We start from the raw sequence: 18,922 nt of genomic DNA, 5'->3' as shown, positions 1-18,922 counted from the left end.
CGGACATCCAGATGGAGATGTCCTGAAGGCAGGAGGAGATGCGAGCCTGGAGGGAGGGGGAGAGAGCAGGGGCAGAGATGTAGATCTGGGTGTCATCAGCGTAGAGGTGATAGTTGAAGCCGTGGGAGCGAATGAGGTCACCAAGGGAGTGCGTGTAGATTGAGAACAGAAGGGGACCAAGCACTGAACCTTGGGGAACCCCCACCGTAAGAGGATGGGAGGGGGAGGAGGAGCCTGCAAAAGAGACTGAGAAAGAACGACCGGAGAGATAAGAGGAGAACCAGGAGAGGACGGAGTGTGTGAAGCCAAGGTCAGATAGCGTGTTGAGGAGAAGGGGGTGGTCCACAGTGTCAAAGGCAGCTGAGAGGTCGAGGAGGATTAGGACAGAGTAGGAGCCGTTGGATTTGGCAAGCAGGAGGTCATTGGTGACCTTTGAGAGCGCAGTTTCCGTGGAATGAAGGGGAGCGCTTGTCCTTCCCAAGCGCTTAGTACAGTGCTCTGCACACAGTAAGCGCTCAATAAATACGATTGACTGAATGAATATGTTGCCAACTTGTCCCTCCCAAGCGCTTAGTACAGTGCTCCGCACACAGTAAGCGCTCAATAAATACGATTGACTGAATGAATAGTTGCCAACTTGTCCCTCCCAAGCGCTTAGTACAGTGCTCCGCACACAGTAAGTGCTCAATACGATTGATTGAATGAATGAATATGTTGCCAACTTGTCCTTCTCAAGCGCTTAGTACAATGTTTGCATGTATTTATTACTCTATTTATTTTACTTGTACATACTCTATTTCATTTTTTTAATATGTTTTGTTTTCTGTCTCCCCCTCCTAGACTGTGAGCCCTCTGTCGGGTAGGGACCGTCCCTATGTGTCGCCAACTTGTCCTTCCCAAGCGCTTAGTACAGTGCTCTGCACGCAGTAAGCGTTCAATCATTACGATTGAATTAAGAACGAACGAACGAACGAACGAACGAACGAACGAACGAACGAACGAACGAACGAACGAACGAACGAACGAACGAACGAACGAACGAACGAACGAACGAACGAACGAACGAACGAACGAACGAACGAACGAACGAACGAACGAACGAACGAACGAACGAACGAACGAACGAACGAACGAACGAACGAACGAACGAACGAACGAACGAACGAACGAACGAACGAACGAACGAACGAACGAACGAACGAGCCCGCCCCCCTGCCGATTCGGCCTCCTTCGGCCGAGGGAAAGGCTCGCCGGAAGTCCCGCCTCCTCCGAACGGAGCTCCGATTGGCCCGAGGCGGGCTCGCGCCCCCTGGTTGCGTCACCCACGGCGGTTGGGCACGTGGCGCAGGCGCAGTGGCGGCCGGCGCGCGCGGCGGGTCGTCGTCGGCCCCAATATGGCTGACGAGGCGGCCGCCCGGCCTGGGCCCGACGTGAGGAGCGAGGACCAGGCGGTGAGCCAAGGGGCACGGGACGGGGGGAAACAGCTTGGAGAATCAGCGTGGATCGGTGGAAAGAGCCCGGGCTGGGCAGTCAGAGGTCGTGGGTTCGAATCCCGCCTCCACCACTTGGCAGCTGGGTGACTTTGGGCCAGTCGCTTCACTTCTCTGCGCCTCAGTTACCTCAGCTGCAAAATGGCGATGAAGACTGTGAGCCCCACATGGGACAAGCTGATCACCTTGTATCCCCCCCAGCGGTCCCTCTCATCTTATGAAATCTCTCGCTCCATCCCTTCTCCCCTCCTTAACTTCCATCTTCAACCGCTCACTCTCCACTGGTTCCTTCCCCTCTGCCTTCAAACATGCCCATGTCTCTCCCATCCTAAAAAACCCTCTCTTGACCCCACCTCACCTTCTAGTTATCGTCCCATATCCCTCCTACCATTCCTTTCCAAACTCCTAGAACGAGTTGTCTACACGCGCTGCCTAGAATTCCTCAACAACAACTCTCTCCTCGACCCCCTCCAGTCTGGCTTCCGTCCCCTTCATTCCACGGAAACTGCGCTCTCAAAGGTCACCAATGACCTCCTGCTTGCCAAATCCAACGGCTCATACTCTGTCCTAATCCTCCTCGACCTCTCAGCTGCCTTTGACACTGTGGACCACCCCCTTCTCCTCAACACGTTATCTGACCTTGGCTTCACTGACTCCGTCCTCTCCTGGTTCTCCTCTTATCTCTCCGGTCGTTCTTTCTCAGTCTCTTTTGCAGGCTCCTCCTCCGCCTCCCATCCTCTTACTGTGGGGGTTCCCCAAGGTTCAGTGCTTGGTCCCCTTCTGTTCTCAATCTACACTCACTCCCTTGGTGACCTCATTCGCTCCCACGGCTTCAACTATCATCTCTACGCTGATGACACCCAGATCTCCATCTCTGCCCCTGCTCTCTCCCCCTCCCTCCAGGCTCGCATCTCCTCCTGCCTTCAGGACATCTCCATCTGGATGTCCGCCCGCCACCTAAAGCTCAACATGTCGAAGACTGAGCTCCTTGTCTTCCCTCCCAAACCTTGTCCTCTCCCTAACTTTCCCATCTCTGTTGACGGCACTACCATCCTTCCCGTCTCACAAGCCCGCAACCTCGGTGTCATCCTCGACTCCGCTCTCTCATTCACCCCTCACATCCAAGCCGTCACCAAAACCTGCCGGTCTCAGCTCCGCAACATTGCCAAGATCCGCCCTTTCCTCTCCATCCAAACTGCTACCCTGCTCATTCAAGCTCTCATCCTATCCCGTCTGGACTACTGCACTAGCCTTCTCTCTGATCTCCCATCCTCGTGTCTCTCTCCACTTCAATCCATACTTCATGCTGCTGCCCGGATTATCTTTGTCCAGAAACGCTCTGGACATATTACTCCCCTCCTCAAAAACCTCCAATGGCTACCGATCAATCTGCGCATCAAGCAGAAACTCCTCACCCTGGGCTTCAAGGCTCTCCATCACCTGGCCCCCTCCTACCTCACCTCCCTTCTCTCCTTCTACTGCCCAGCCCGCACCCTCCGCTCCTCCTCCTCACCGTACCTCGTTCTCGCCTGTCCCGCCATCGACCCCCGGCCCACGTCATCCCCCGGGCCTGGAATGCCCTCCCTCTGCCCCTCCGCCAAGCTAGCTCTCTTCCTCCCTTCAAGGCCCTGCTGAGAGCTCACCTCCTCCAGGAGGCCTTCCCAGACTGAGCCCCTTCTTTCCTCTCCCCTCGTCCCCCTCTCCATCCCCCCGTCTTACCTCCTTCCCTTCCCCACAGCACCTGTATATATGTATATATGGTTGTACATATTTATTACTCTATTTATTTATTTATTTATTTATTTTACTTGTACATTTCTATCCTACTTATTTTATTTTGTTGGTATGTTTGGTTCTGTTCTCTGTCTCCCCCTTTTAGACTGTGAGCCCACTGTTGGGTAGGGACTGTCTCTATGTGATGCCAATTTGTACTTCCCAAGCGCTTAGTACAGTGCTCTGCACATAGTAAGCGCTCAATAAATACGATTGATTGATTGATTGTTTCGCACATAGTAAGCGCTTAAGAAATGCCATTATTATGATTATTATTATCAGTTGTGTGACTTTGGGCAAGTCACTTAGCTTCTCTGTGCCTCAGTTACCTCATCTGTACAATGGGGATTAAGACTGTGGGAAAACCTGATCACCTTGTAACCTCCCCAGCGCTTAGAACAGTGCTTGGCACATAGTAAGCGCTCAGTGCATGTCGTTATTATTATCAGCTGTGTGACCTTGGGCCAGTCACTTCTCTGCGCCTCAGTTCCCTCATCTGTAAAATGGGGATGAAGACTGTGAGCCCCCCGTGGGACAACCTCCCCCCCAGCGCTTAGAACAGTGCTTTGCACATAGTAAGGGCTTAATAAATGCCTTTATTATTATTAATTATTAGCTGTGTGACTTTGGGCAAGTCACTTCACTTCTCTGCGCCTCAGTTCCCTCATCTGGAAAATGGCGAGGAAGACTGTGAGCCTCCCGTGGGACAACCTCCCCCCAGCGCTTAGAACAGTGCTTTGCACATAGTAAGCGCTTAATAAATGCCATTATTATGATTATTATTATCAGCTGTGTGACTTTGGGCCAGTCACTTTTCTGGGCCTCAGTTCCCTCATCTGTAAAATGGGGATGAAGACTGTGAGCCCCCCGTGGGACAACCTCCCCCCAGCGCTAAGAACAGTGCTTTGCACATAGTAAGTGCTTAATAAATGCCATTATTATGATTATTACTATCAGCTGTGTGACTTTGGGCAAGTCACTTCGCTTCTCTGGGCCTCAGTTTCCCTCATCTGTAAAATGGAATTGACTGTGATCCCCCTGTGGTACAACCTGATCACCTTGTAACCTCCCCAGTGCTTAGAGCAGTGCTTTGCACATAGTAAGCGCTTAATAATGCCATTATTATGATTATTATTATAAGCTATGTGACTTTGGACAAGTCACTTCGCTTCCCTGGGCCTCAGTTCCCTCATCTGTAAAATGGGATTAAGACTCTGATCCCCCTGTGGGACAACCTGATCACCTTGTAACCTCCCCAGCGCTTAGAACAGTGCTTGGCACATAGTAAGCGCTCAATGCATGCCATTATTATTATTATTATCAGCTGTGTGACTTTGGGCCAGTCACTTCACTTCTCTGCGCCTCAGTTCCCTCATCTGTAAAATGGGGATGAAGACTGTGAGCCCTCCCCGTGGGACAACCTCCCCCCAGCGCTTAGAACAGTCTCAATACATGCCATTATTAGTATCAGCTGTGTGACTTTGGGCCAGTCACTTCACTGCGCCTCAGTTCCCTCATCTGTAAAATGGGGATGAAGACTGTGAGCCCCCCCTGTGGGACAACCTGATCACCTTGTATCCCCCCCAGCGATTAGAACAGTGCTTTGCACATAGTAAGTGCTTAATAAATGCCATTATTATTATAAATCCCGGCTCCACCACTTGCCAGCTGTGTGACTTTGGGCAAGTCACTTAACTTTTCTGGGCTTCAGTTCCCTCATCTGTAGAATGGGGATGAAGACTCTGAGCCCCACGTGGGACAGCCTTGATTACCTTGTATCCCCCCAGCGCTTGGAGCAGTGCTTGGCACATAGGAAGCGCTTAATAATAATAATAATAATGACATTTACTAAGCACTTACTATGTGCAAAGCACTGTGCTAAGCGCTGGGGAATTTACAAGGTGATCAGGTTGTCATTCATTCATTCGATCGTATTTATTGTGCGCTTACTGTGTGCACAATAAATACGATTGAATGAATGCATGAATGAATGACAACCTGATCACCTTGTAAATAAAAGCTTAACAAATACCAACATTATTATTATTATTATCATCACTGTCCAGGGAGGGGGGAGTGGGCAAGGCAGGGGAAGGATTGGACTTCCGGGCGAGGCCTCAGGCCCAGTGAAGGGCCACTCTTTCATTAATTAATTCATTCAATCGTATTTATTGAGCGCTTACTGCGTGCAGAGCACTGGACTGAGTGCTTGGAAAGTACAGTTGGGCAACAGAGACAGTCATTCATTCAGTCTATTGAGCGTTTACTGTGTGTAGAGCACTGTACTAAGCGCTTGGAAAGTACAATTCGGCCACAGATAGAGACAGTCAAAGCCTTATTGAAGGCAGATCACCAAGAGGCCTTCCCGGACTAAGCCCCAGTTTTCCTCATCATCATCAATCGTATTTATTGAGCGCTTACTATGTGCAGAGCACTGTACTAAGCGCTTGGGAAGTACAAATTGGCAACATATAGAGACGGTCCCTACCCAACAGTGGGCTCACAGTCTAAAAGGGCACGTCCCCGACTCCCCCACTCCCTTCTGTGTGTCCTGACTTGCTCCCTTTGCTCTTCCCCCCTCCCAGCCTTATGCACTTATGTGCATATCTGTAATTTTATAAAGTATAATAATAATGATATTTGTTAAGTGCTTGCTCTGTGCCAGGCACTGTACTGAGCGCTGGGGTGGATACATGCAGATCTGGTTGGACACAGTCTCCGTCCCACAAGGGGCTCACAGTCTTAATCCCCGTTTTCCAGATGAGGTAACTGAGGCACAGAGAGTGAATTGACATGCCCAAGGCCACACAGCAGACAAGTGGCGAAGTCAATCAATCGTATTTATTGAGCGCTTTCTGTGTGCAGAGCACTGTAGTAAGCGCTTGGGAAGTACAAGTTGGCAACATATAGAGACAGTCCCTACCCAACAGTGGGCTCACAGTCTAAAAGGGGGAGACAGAGAACAAAACCAAACATACTAACAAAATAAAATAAATAAATAGAGGTCGGGATTAGAACCCATGACCTGACTCCTGGGCTGCTTCCCTTTGCAAATTTATTCCTTCACTCTTCCCCCCTCCCAGCCCCAAAGCACTTATGCACTTATCTGTCATTTTATTTCTCCCTTTTCTTTCCCTCTCCCAGCCCCAAAGCACTTACGTACGTAGTTGTAATTTTATTTATTTCTGTTGATGTCTGTCTCCCCGCCTTTAGACTCTGAGCTTGTTGTGGGCATGGAATGTCACTGTTTGTTATATTGTACATTCCCAAGCGCTTAGTACAGTGCTCTGCACACAGTAAGCGCTCAGTAAATATGAATGAATGGAGGAGTCGCACTCAGGGCCCTGGAGTGGAATCTTCCTCAAACCCGCTAGAAAATTACTCTCCCCCGGCTTTAAAGCCTTATTGAAGGCACATCTGCAAGAAATCTTCCCTGATTAAGCCCTCCGTTCCTCTTCTCCCACTCCCCTTGACTTGCTTCCTTTAATCTCCCCACCTCCCAGCCCCACAGCACTTATGCACATATCTGTAGTTTATATAAATGCCTGGCCCCTAGTCTAGACTGTTCTTCCCAAGTGCTCAGTACAGTGCTTTGCACACAGTAAGCGCTCAATAAATACGATTGAATGAATGAAGGTAAGCTCGTTGTGGGCAGCAAATATGTCTGCTTATTGTTATAGTGTATTCTCCTTAGCGCTTAGTACAGTGCTGTGCATACAGTGAGCACTCAAATACGGTCAAATGAATGAAGGCACAGGATAGGATTGGGATATATACCTGTATATCTGTTTGTACATATTTATTACTCTATTTCTTTTGCTTGTACATATCCTATTTATTTTATTTTGTTAATATGTTTGGTTTTGTTCTCTGTCTCCCCCTTCTAGACTGTGAGCCCGCTGTTGGGTAGGGACTGTCTCTATATGTTGCCAACTTGTACTTCCCAAGCGCTTAGTACAGTGCTCTGCACACAGCGCTCAATAAATGATTGATTGATTGAGGAGAATAAGAATGTCAGTATTTTGTCTTAATAAATAATAATGGTGGCATTTCTTAAGCACCTGTTATGATGGGCACTAGCGTAGAAATAGATTAATCAACTCAGCCAGAGCCTGAGTTTCACAGTCCAGGAAGGAGGATAGTTTTATTCCCATTTCACAAAAAAGGAAACTAGAGCTCAAGGAAGGTAAGTGACTTATCCAGGGTCAACCACCAGGCAGTTGGCAGAGCAAGTGATGCCTAAGCTCATATTCTTTCTACTGGGCCAGGCTGCCTCCTTTACACTTGAGAAATAAAAATCATTCAGGGGTGAAGGTTATAATATGGAGAGTGTTGGCCAGCTGGCCTCCACCGAGGAAATAATTCTAAATTTCCCAAAAGGGACTGTAGATAATCTGTTAGAAGAACTTTATGATAGTGAGGGCTGATACATGCAGGGGAGGGTAAATGGCCAAGGGAAGGGGCAAAGTCTCCTTTTCCTAGAGATGTGGAATAGAAACTCGTTGCCCCTCATGGTTGAGATGTGGTCATGCTGGGAGACTGCCAGTCAGACTAGTTGATGCCCACCTACCTATCTTGATTTTGATATATCTTGATTATCTTGATTTTGGATAAAGTGGCCTGCAACAGTGTTGAACAGTTTCGTTTATTGATTGCCTTCTATATGAAGAACGCTACATGTGGGATAATAGCAAAGTAGCCGACATGATTACTATCCTCAAGGAGTTTATAATCTAGTGGTGGAAATAGGCAGGCACACATTATTTATGGTTCATAATTGCCGTCGGTGGTATTTGAGCTCTTGCTACATGCAGGGCACTCTTATAAGCACTCTGGAGAAGTACAGTACAACAGAGTTGGTAGACAGGTGCCCTTACCACAAGGAGTCTAGCGGGAGAAGCTTACCCTCTGGAGACAAGCAGCGTGGCCTAATGGATAGAGCACAGGCCTGGGAATCAGAAGGACCTGGGTTCTAATTTAACTCCACCACTTGTCTGCTGAGTCACCTTGGACAAGTCACGTAACTTCTCTTTGCTTCAGTTACCTCATCTGGAAAATGGGGATTAAGACCGGGAGCCCCATGTCGGATGGGGACCGTGTCCAACTTGATTAGCTTGTATCTCCCCTAGTGCTTAGAACAGTGCTTGACCCATAGTAAGCACTTAACAAATGCCATCATTATCCAGAGCACAGGTAAGAAGAACAAAGGTACAACCGGTTCTAACAACAGTATGAATCACTAAATAAAAAAGTAGGGCTAATGTGGTCATAAGTGCTAGTCTTGCTGGCCGGCTAGCGTTGAACTTTGGTGAGTGCGAAAATAATAGGTTTAGGCATTTTTTGGTGTCTGCTTTGAGCAGCCAGAGTATGTTCTTCAGTGTTAGGAGTATGGCAGGTACTAAAATGAAAGCAGTGTTTGCTCTTGGGCCATATGAGTAGTCCAGAGAGTTGACACAGCCTCCTCAGATTTGCCACTCCCATATTTTCAAAGAACAATTATGCATTCCAAATGAAAACTAGGACACAGTTTCAGAGGATCAACCAGAATGGCACATTGCTATGGAGAAAGCAGCAGACCTTCAAGGATCAAAGCTCCTCAAAGAAATGAGAAAGGAGGAAAAAGAAAAAGCAGTACCATTTTTCCCTGACCTAGTATATCCTTTAAGGTGTTACTGATTTGTAAATAAACTCAAAAATTTTCTGGCCAAAGTGTGTGTTTATTTTGGGGAGAGAAATAATATTCCAATTAGCTTTAGTTCCCTTCTAGTTTCTGTTATGATGAATTGGACTTTATTCTGTTTGGTCCAACACTTAATAAAATATGGAAGTGATACAAGAAAAGTTGGCTGGAACTGACCGCTGCTCATTCATTCAATTGTATTTACTGAGCGCTTACTCTGTGCAGAGCACTGTACTAAGCACTTGGGAAGTGTAACATGTAGGACTTGTCAGAAAACTAGTTTACTAAAATTTTCTGCTGTTCTTGCCGGGGTGTTCTAACCTTTTATCAAGTTTGTCTTGAGTCCGTATTTGCTTCTGTAAAAATATTTTTGTTCAGACTAAAGTTGGCAGTTTATACTGGCAATTGTGATGGCTTCATGTCAAATGAAAATGAATTGTTTGTTTTCTATTACAGATAGGTACTGGTGAAGAAAAACGAAAGGATGGAGGCAAAAAGAAGACTAAAGAAGGAGCCGGGGATGGAGGTCTTGCAGAGGTAAATGGAAAAGATTACTTCACATGTGATATTTGCTAAGCGCTTACTCTGTCGAGAACTGTACTAAGCACTGGGGTAGATATAAAATACAAATACAGTTATCATCATCACACAAGATAATCAGATTGGACACAGTCCTTGTCCCTCATGTGGCTCACAGTCTATTAGGGAGGACAAGTATCTTATCCTCATGCATGATAAAGATGAGGAAATTGAGGCACAGAGGAGATAAGTAGGAAGCCATCTGGGCTTTCAGAGCCCTATTCTACCACAGTTTGCCATTTTCTGAGCTCATCTAATCCTGTTTCCCATCATTAGGTCTAAGAATCAGAGGGTTCTGAATATGAGTCATTAGAGCAAATATGTTGAAAAGAAGGGGGTGTTCTTTAGGGAAAAGAGTTGAGGGAATGCAAAAAGAGTGAGGTGTGGAGATTAGTAAACGTGGATGTGGGATAAATTGGGTATCAATCAATCAGTGGTGTTTATTGAGTGCTTGTGTGCAGAGCAGTATACTAAACTCTTAGGAAAGTACAATGCAACGGAGTTGGTAGATGCGCTCTGTGCCCACGGGACTACAGGGGGAGAAATCTATTAAAATAGGGATAGGGGAAATAGACTGTAATAATGTTTTGAAGTATTGTGTGATTGGAATGAATATCAGAATGCTTAAGGGCTACATAGCCAAATGCATAATTGACACAGGAGCAAATAGAGGAATAAAGGACTTAGTCTGGGAAGGCGTCTTGGAAGAGGTCATTCAATCAGTGGTATTACATGCTTATTATTATGTGCAGAGTACTGTACAGGAGAATTAGCACACACCTTCCTTGCTCATAACGAGATGTGATCTTAGGAGGGGTTTGAAGGTAGGGAGTCCTGTCCTAGGGGACAGGAATTCATCAGGGGACATTGCTTCACCAGTTGGTTGGGTCATTTGCATCATTTTACTTGAAGCTCTGTTCAAATCTTACAAAACAGCAGTTTTTAAAAAAAGTCTATTCCTTTGAAGTGTGGGACGTGGGTCACATTTGTTTTATGAAGTTATGGCCATAGAAGCTAATTGTATAGTACTTCACTTGACTGAAAGGAGGAGGGTGATGCAGGTGATGAAATCACTCCTGCATTGCTATGGGCCCCTGCCTTTAGGATTTGAGGAGGGATCACAGATGCCAATTTTATTTCACCTAGAAAAATAGGTGGAATATGGGATAATAATGATTATGGTACTTGTTAAGTGCTTACTACGTGCCAAGCACTGTTCTAAACACTGGGGTAGATACAGGTTAATTAGGTTGAACCCAGTCCCTGTCCCATATGGGGCTCACAGTCTTAATGCCCATTTTACAGAGAAGGTAACTGAGGCCCTGAAAAGTGACTGCCCAAGGTCACACAGAAGGCATGTGGCAGAGTCGGGATTAGAACCCAGCTCCTCCTTACTCCCAGGCCCGAACTCTGTCCACTGTGCAACACTGCTTCTCAAGAGCCATGCTGCGTCTCACATTAAATTAAGAATAACACTCGCAAAGTAGAATTATGGAAACACTTTCAAGAACACAGTGCTTGGCCAGATTGTCTTTCATTTTAAAAATTATACAGGCATTCGTATAATTCATAGGGCTGAAACTTAAGGAACTTTTAAGTATACTTGTGAATAGAAATCTCAGTGTTTAAAGTTACTTGCTGGTAAAATGTTGGAGGCTTTGCAACTGTTGAATGCGTTACTGCAGTGTGTACACAATGGAGGTATCATGTGTTGACACCAAAGGTCTTCATTTATTAACAGGGAATAACTTTAGGCTCATTAGAAGGACTGGGCTCACTGAATGTAGCAAGTTTTACTATTGCTCACATTACTCTGAATTTTAATAGTTGTACATAGGTAGAGAGCCTTATTGAAATCACATCGCCTCCAAGAGGCCTTCCCCTATTAAGTCCTTATTTTCCCCTATTCCCCTCTCTCCTCTGTGTTACAATGTACTTGGATGTGTACCCTTTCTTTATTCATCCCACCTTCAGCCCCACAGCACGTACATTCATATTCATATTTAATGACGGTCTCTCCCTTCTAGACTGTAAACTCCTTGGGGGGACAGGGCACTTGTCTACCAACTCTGTTAAATTGTACTCTCCCAGTGCTCTGCACAAAGTGACCACTCAGTAAACACAATTGATTGAAAGACAGAACGGTGCTTAGTGTAGAATAGTCATGAACAAATTATTTGAAATTTAGGCAATAATTTGAGTACCATTATTGGATAAATCAATAGCTTCTTGAATTTGAAACAAGTTGGAGGCAGCCTTGTCTGTTTACTAAGCAGTAGAAGGAGCATAGTACTGGTCAGGAGTCCCGGATTCTCATCCTGGCTCTGCTACTTGCCTGTCGTTTGACGTTGGACAAGTTGTTTACTTTATATCCCAGTTTCCTCATTTGTAAAATGGGGTTAAAACTATTTGTTCTCCCTCCCGCTTAGAACTGAGCCCCAAATGGTGCAGGGGCTGTAGACAATCTGATTATCATGTGTAGTCCCCAGGATTTAGCATAGCACTTGGCACATAAGTGCCTAATAAATACCATCAATATCTCCCACCCCATCAGACCCTAAGCTCCTTATGGGCAGGGAGCATATCAACTAACTCTTAGGTTGCAGTCTCCCAAGCACTTAATACAGTGCTTTCAGTAAATAAGGTGACTAATTGAAAATAAATACCATTGATGATTATTGTTGGAAATGTGCCTAGAAAGAAATGAATGATGGGTCATTGGATAAATAATTTTGCTCGTTATTGAAAGTCAGTAAATTTTCATAACAGGTGTTGTTGGTTAGTAGTGTCACCTGGGAGGTGAAGGGTTATGAAGAGCCATGTACATTGACTTTTTCTTTCCATCTCCTTTACAAGGACGAGGTAGGATGGAAAAACCTGTTTTACTTCTTTTCAAATGAACATTTCTTCAGTGCTAGAAGTCTGCAGCCAAGTCCCCAATATGTAATCATTTGCTGCCCTTCTCTTACAACAGTTTCTTTTTAGAAAGTGTTTTCGTTCCTCAACAGGATACTTGCAAAGGTCATCTCATTTTTCTCCTACTTCCCTTACCCCCTTTTAAAAGGTAAAAACATGTTTACATTCTTTTTTCCTCCTTTATGGTTTTACAGTTGAATCCCTGGCCTGAATATATCAATGAGCGTCTTGAGATGTATAATAAACTTAAAGCAGAACACGACTCCCTCCTGGCTGAAAAAGCTGCAAAAGATGGCAAAGCTATCAAAGTCACTTTACCTGATGGCAAACAAGTTGATGCTGAATCCTGGAAGACCACACCATACCAAATTGCTTGTGGGATTAGGTATGAGCCATGTTAACCTCTTTCTAAACTTTTGCAGGCTGTGACTCCTTTTTGTGATAGTTTCTTCCGTTATGTTATTTGGGGATTAAAAAAATCAAAGCATAGTGCTTTTTTTTAGGCTGGTGTGATTAAAGTAATATAACTTCAAATAAGGAACGGTCTCCAATATTGGTCTCCACAATGAAAGAAATAGGATATTTATACTCCCCAAACCAGGATGTTGTCTTTTTATTTAAAAAAAAAAGTCATTTTGTGTAGGGAGATTTATCCGTCCCTAATGGAGTTAATTGAAGAAAGCCTGAGGTGGGTAAGGACGAGGTTCTTGCTGCCACCCAAGCCAGTGATCCATCTTCTCTTTATTACGACTGCTCAGGCATCTGCAGTCTCCCTTACCTTCTCTCCCTGACTTCCCCATCGCAGCCAACCTATTACTCATTCCCTAATCAGTCTTGATAAATAGGAACAGGAGAAACCCTGAATTCTTGGGAATTCCCCCAAGTTACCCTGTTTAAATTTGGTAAGATCAGTGGGGACAGGAGAGACTCTGAAATTAGAGGGCGTATCCCACCTAAATCGGGAGGCCTGAATCCTTACCTCCATCTTAATCCTAGAAAGTAATAAAACTTCGGTTTATATATCTTACCTCCACCTCCTTTTCTGTACATATGTGCAGTCATGCAATAATAATAGTAATAATGGTATTTAAGTGCTTACTAAGTGCTGTTCTAAGCTCTGGGATAGATACAGGATAATTGGGTCGGACACAGTCCTCGTCCCACGTAGGGCTCACAGCCTTAATCCCCATTTTACTGATGAGGGAACTGAGGCACAATGAAGTGACTTGCCCAAGGTCATACAGCAGACAAGTGGCAGGGTCGGAATTAGAACCCAGGTCTTTCTGGCCACTAGGCCCGTGCTCTATCCACTAGGCCATGCTGTTTGTGTGTGTTCGTGTTCTCTCTCTCTCTCTCTTTTCTCTCTCTCTCTCTCTCTCTCTCTTTTCTTTCTCTCCCTCTCCTCCCTCAGGATTTAGAGCAGAACAGTGCTGCCATTTGACTGACCATGGAATATCATCATCATCATCATCAATTGTATTTATTGAGCGCTTACTATGTGCAGAGCACTGTACTAACCGCTTGGGAAGTACAAATTGGCAACATATAGAGACAGTCCCTACCCAACAGTGGGCTCACAGTCTAAAAGGGGGAGACAGAGAACAAAACCAAATATACTAACAAAATAAAATAAATAGATTAGCTATGTACAAGTAAAATAAATAGAGTAATAAATATGTACAAACATATATACATATATACAGAATATGTCCAGAAACCCTCAACTAGAACATCACTGCTATATGCAAGACAGTCTTCCATACATGTTTCCAATTGCAGTGGTATTCATGGGCACCCCAACATATATTTAGTGACTTTGATTCCCTTAGTCAGTATTCTGGCTGATCGTCTAAAATCAATAAAGGTTAACTTTTATTAGCTTCGTTGCATTCTGTTCTCATTGAAGTTTAGAAAATGATTAAATTACCACATTTATGGCATGTATAATCGCTATTCTGAATAAATCTAATTTTTGGATAGTAAGAAAATTCCCTTGTTAAACTTCTTTGAAGTTGAACTGCTAAATCGAAATTTGAAAATTATTAGAGTTTAACCCCAATAAAATTGTCAGACTAATGGATTTGGGCTGTAGTCTAAATGATCATGCTTTGGGGGAAATGATTAAGTCAATAAATGAACTCTTGCAGGTCATTTAGGAAATGTGACACCTTTTAAATGGGAAATTTTATAATCTCATTGGAATATTATGTTTTGATAAACTAAATTTTTCCCATTTCTTGCAGTATTTCCACAAGTATGTATTTTTGAAGTATCTCAGTTTTCTCAGTTCTCAGTAGGGAGTAACCGACGTGGGCTGTTAATTTTGCAATTTTGTAGCCAAGGCCTGGCTGATAACACGGTTATCGCTAAGGTGAATAAAGTCGTGTGGGACCTGGATCGCCCTTTGGAAGGAGACTGCTCCTTAGAGCTGCTCAAATTCGATAATGAAGATGCTCAGGCAGTAAGTTTTTGCTCAGTTACAAGGATTCTATTGTAATCATGATCGCCGTGTTTTCTCATTCATTTTTAGTGTTTATTATTCGTGTTCTAGCTCGTACAGTTACGTAAATTGGTTTCTAAAATTCATAAAAAAACTGTAGCTTCGTATGCTCTAATTTGATATTAACTAAGGACTGTTTCTTATGTAATCAATCCAATCCACCAGTGGTGTTTATTGACGGCTTACTATGTGCAGAGCACTGGATTAAGCACTTGGGAGAGCAACAGAATTACAGTCACATTCCCTGCCCATTATGAACCACAAGCATGTTGAGAGAATCACATGAGATAATAGATGGAAAGGTGCTTGGAGGGGAAAAAAAGCAGTTTAAGTATTCAAAATATTATATTTCTGTCCTGAAACTAATTTACATATTAAAGGATCTAAGTAGGAAACTAGGTGCCAAATATCCAGCTTCTAACTTTGTTTGGGATAACTGAAATACTGACCATTTTTTAATTTTTCAAACAAAGATAGTGTAGAACGTTATCATTCCTTATGTATTTTGAGAGCTCTGATGCCCACCGCAGCCTGTAGTGGCTCATACTTTCATGTTTTTCTTAAAATCATCAGGTGTACTGGCATTCAAGTGCACACATAATGGGTGAAGCCATGGAGAGAGTCTACGGTGGTTGTTTGTGCTACGGACCGCCTATAGAAAATGGTTTCTATTATGACATGTATCTTGAGAATGGGTAAGCTTTTTTTATTGTTCTGATTGTTTTCGTTGAGGAAATGTAAAATTACATTTGTGTACTGTAGCGGTACAAAATGATTTTCATTACTTCACCCATTGGTAGACTTTAAACACTTCGTTTAAATTATTTTCTTGTATAAAGTGGGTGACATTTGTAATGTAAGAGTAAGTTTCCCAAGTATTACAGTGCAGTGACACAAATATCACTAAATGAAGGGGAACGTCATTTTTATTAAATGCAGTACAATGCCTGGTACATAGTAAGTGCTTAACAAATACCATCATTATAATTATGATTAACAAATACCATAATTAAATACAGTAGGGAAGATTCTGTCTCTGGGCATATTTCTCAAGCAACGGAACAAGTATTGAATTCCTACTGGGTACAGTGCACTATACCAAGTCCTTGGGAGGGTACAGTAGAATTAGTAGACTTGTTCCTTGTCCTCAAGAGTCCTCCTTCAATTTCTTGGGTGGAAAATGGATTTAGTAATGGAGTTAAAAGACTTGTGTACCTTTTTTCAGAGGTGTTTCCAGCAATGACTTTGCTGTTTTGGAGAACTTATGTAAGAAAATCATGAAGGAGAAACAGGTATTTGAAAGACTGGAAGTCAAGAAAGAAACTTTACTTGAGATGTTTAAGGTAAGTATGGTTGACTATGGAGTAGCTGAATAAGGATATTTAATTTTATTTTACCAGCTGCATTGGTGATTTTCGTGGCATCGTGTGTAAACTTTTAATGAGATTCTACTGTACTGTGATTCACTGGTGTATATCTGTGGACTGGGAAATAGCCAAGCCCCTACCCCCTTGGGAATTCCAGTTCTTCACAGTGACTAAGGAAAAGGAAATTTCTGGGACTCATAACAGGCCACTTTGAATATGTTATACATAGAAATAGCTTGTTATATGTAAAGGTACATCTAGTTACGCTGAAACATGTTTTCACTATACAGTTCTATTTAACATGATGGAAAATAAAAGGGACATTCTTTCTACAGTAGAAGTCTGTTCTAGTATAACATAATCCACACATTGGTAGAAGTGAATTCATTGTAGGAAAAAAGATTGCACCCTTGCCCATGGGAAAGGTCCAGGTGTGATGCTGCTGCTGCTACCCTTCCTGGTTTCCACCCTACTTTTTTTTTTCCTTTGTATTTTTTGCAGCCTTACAGTATTAGCTAAAACAATGATGAGTGGCAAGAATTCTACTGGTGGTGAACATAACCACAATTTAAGAGTTTGTTCTGGAAAGTGAAGGTCATGGTGGTGTTTCTGAACCATCTACCCACAACTTGTTCACACTGAATCAGTAGTTGCTAGCTTGCAGTTTTTGCCACAACACTAGTTTCTTCAAGAACACAACGCCTGTGTATTGAACAACTTTTCATTAACTTCTCTACAGTGTCGTTAAATATTTCATGTTTTTTAGACATTTCTAATGAACAAAGTTTGCCAAAGTCTGAAAGTTTCATAAGCATCATTACATTTTTTTAAATCTTATTGGATTCACTATTTCACATAACAAAAATTGACTATGGGCTCTATTGTCGTTTTTATTAGTACAATAAGTTCAAATGCCGCATCTTGAACGAAAAAGTGAATACTCCAACTACTACTGTCTATAGGTAAGAACGTGGCAAATATCTGGTTGCCTTATTCTAATGGAAACCCATCCATTTTAAGTGTCGCTTTTATTTCTGTTTCTCCCATAGATGTGGTCCCTTGATAGATCTGTGCAGAGGTCCTCATGTCAGGCATACAGGCAAGATAAAGACTTTAAAAATCCACAAGGTATGGCCTCTTGGAGATTCGACTATTAGGAGAAACATTATGGTACAAATGCTGGGATTGAGCCTTTTTCAGTATCTTAGATATCCTGCAGTTTTTTGTGATGTTTGACTATTTTGTACGTACTGATTCACCCCTGTCACCCTTGAGTGGTTCCTTTTTATATGAGGTGGTCTTTTGGTAGGAATGTTGATTTTATTTCATCCTTTGGTATGTGATATTCTGAACTCACAATAGCATCTAAATGCATAATCAAATTTTCTGCATTCAGGAGTGTATCCCACATGGTCATCAAAATCCACTTTTTTAAAGATGGTTTCTCATGGTTTACTTAGCATCTTGCTAAGTTATTTATGCCTATTAAATAAGACGGGGCTTTGACTAATGAGGTGATTATCTAAAGGTACCTTGTAGTTCCTGCTTTTTCATTATTGTGACTGCTTCATACTTAGCTGAGCGAAATGTCAGCGTATAATAGTAACTATGATAGCACAACTATTAGTAACATTAGTCACAGTTACTCTTTCTAGTGGCAGTCGGGATGGCACCATGACCAAACTGGGAATTCCGATTTTGACATTGCCTTTAATCAACAGTCGTTTTCTGTGCTTCAATTTATTTATTAAAAATAACAGTAGAAGTGTTAGTAATGGTATTTATTAAGTACTTACTATGTGCAAAGCACTATATTAAAGCCTGGGGAAGAATATACAGGAGAGAATGACAGAGTCCCTGGCCCTTAAGGAGTTGGCAATTTAAGAATAAAGTGGGGGAGGGCATTGGCGACAGACACTTAAAAGAGAAAACAATAAGAACATAAATGACAGAAAGGATAACTATACAATAAATAAAAAATCAGGGTATGGTGATGAGAACAGTATTAATAATAATAATGATGGCATTATTAATTTAAGAATAAAGTGGGGAAGGGGATTGGCGACAGGCACTTAAAAGAGAAAACAATAAGAACATAAATGACAGAAAGGATAACTATACAGTAAATAAAAAATCAGGGTATGGTGATGAGAACAGTATTAATAATAATAGTGATGGCATTTTTAAGTGCTTACTATGTGCAAAGCACTGTTCTAAGTGCTGGGGAGGTTACAAGGTGATCAGGTTGTCCCACAGGGGGATCACAGTCTTAATCCCCATTTTACAGATGAGGTAACTGAGGCACAGAGAAGTTGTGACTTGCCCAAAGTCACACAGCTGACAATTGGCAGAGTTAAGGATTAACTCTAAGTTTACTGGAATGCTATGAGAATGTGATTATAAATTAAAATTAGTAAATGTTGTTCCTTTGTGTGTGCGTCAGAATTCTTCTACCTATTGGGAAGGCAAAGCTGATATGGAAACCCTTCAGAGGGTTTATGGCATTTCATTCCCTGATCCAAAACTGTTGAAAGAGTGGGAGAAGTTTCAAGAGGAAGCCAAGAATAGAGATCACAGGAAGATTGGACGGGTGAGTTACCTGAATCAGTAAGCCGTC

The 18,922-nt window shown here is 43.1% G+C and overlaps 1 protein-coding gene across 1 annotated transcript in view; it reads left to right on the top strand.

Annotated features, from left to right (window-relative positions):
• The first annotated feature begins 1,367 nt into the window (after positions 1-1,367).
• Positions 1,368-18,922, top strand: part of TARS1 (threonyl-tRNA synthetase 1) — a 28,038-nt gene continuing 10,483 nt past the window's right edge. Inside the window, exons 1-9 of the mRNA XM_038743661.1 lie at positions 1,368-1,451; positions 9,400-9,480; positions 12,633-12,823; positions 14,776-14,899; positions 15,512-15,633; positions 16,164-16,281; positions 17,203-17,267; positions 17,355-17,433; positions 18,749-18,895. Of these exons, the coding sequence (XP_038599589.1) occupies positions 1,395-1,451; positions 9,400-9,480; positions 12,633-12,823; positions 14,776-14,899; positions 15,512-15,633; positions 16,164-16,281; positions 17,203-17,267; positions 17,355-17,433; positions 18,749-18,895 (984 nt within the window). The 5' untranslated portion in view covers positions 1,368-1,394. The remainder of the gene's footprint in view (positions 1,452-9,399; positions 9,481-12,632; positions 12,824-14,775; positions 14,900-15,511; positions 15,634-16,163; positions 16,282-17,202; positions 17,268-17,354; positions 17,434-18,748; positions 18,896-18,922) is intronic.

The sequence above is a fragment of the Tachyglossus aculeatus genome, chromosome 3, assembly GCF_015852505.1.
Source record: "Tachyglossus aculeatus isolate mTacAcu1 chromosome 3, mTacAcu1.pri, whole genome shotgun sequence".
NCBI lineage: Eukaryota > Metazoa > Chordata > Mammalia > Monotremata > Tachyglossidae > Tachyglossus > Tachyglossus aculeatus.
This window is presented reverse-complemented; position numbering and strand designations above follow the sequence as displayed.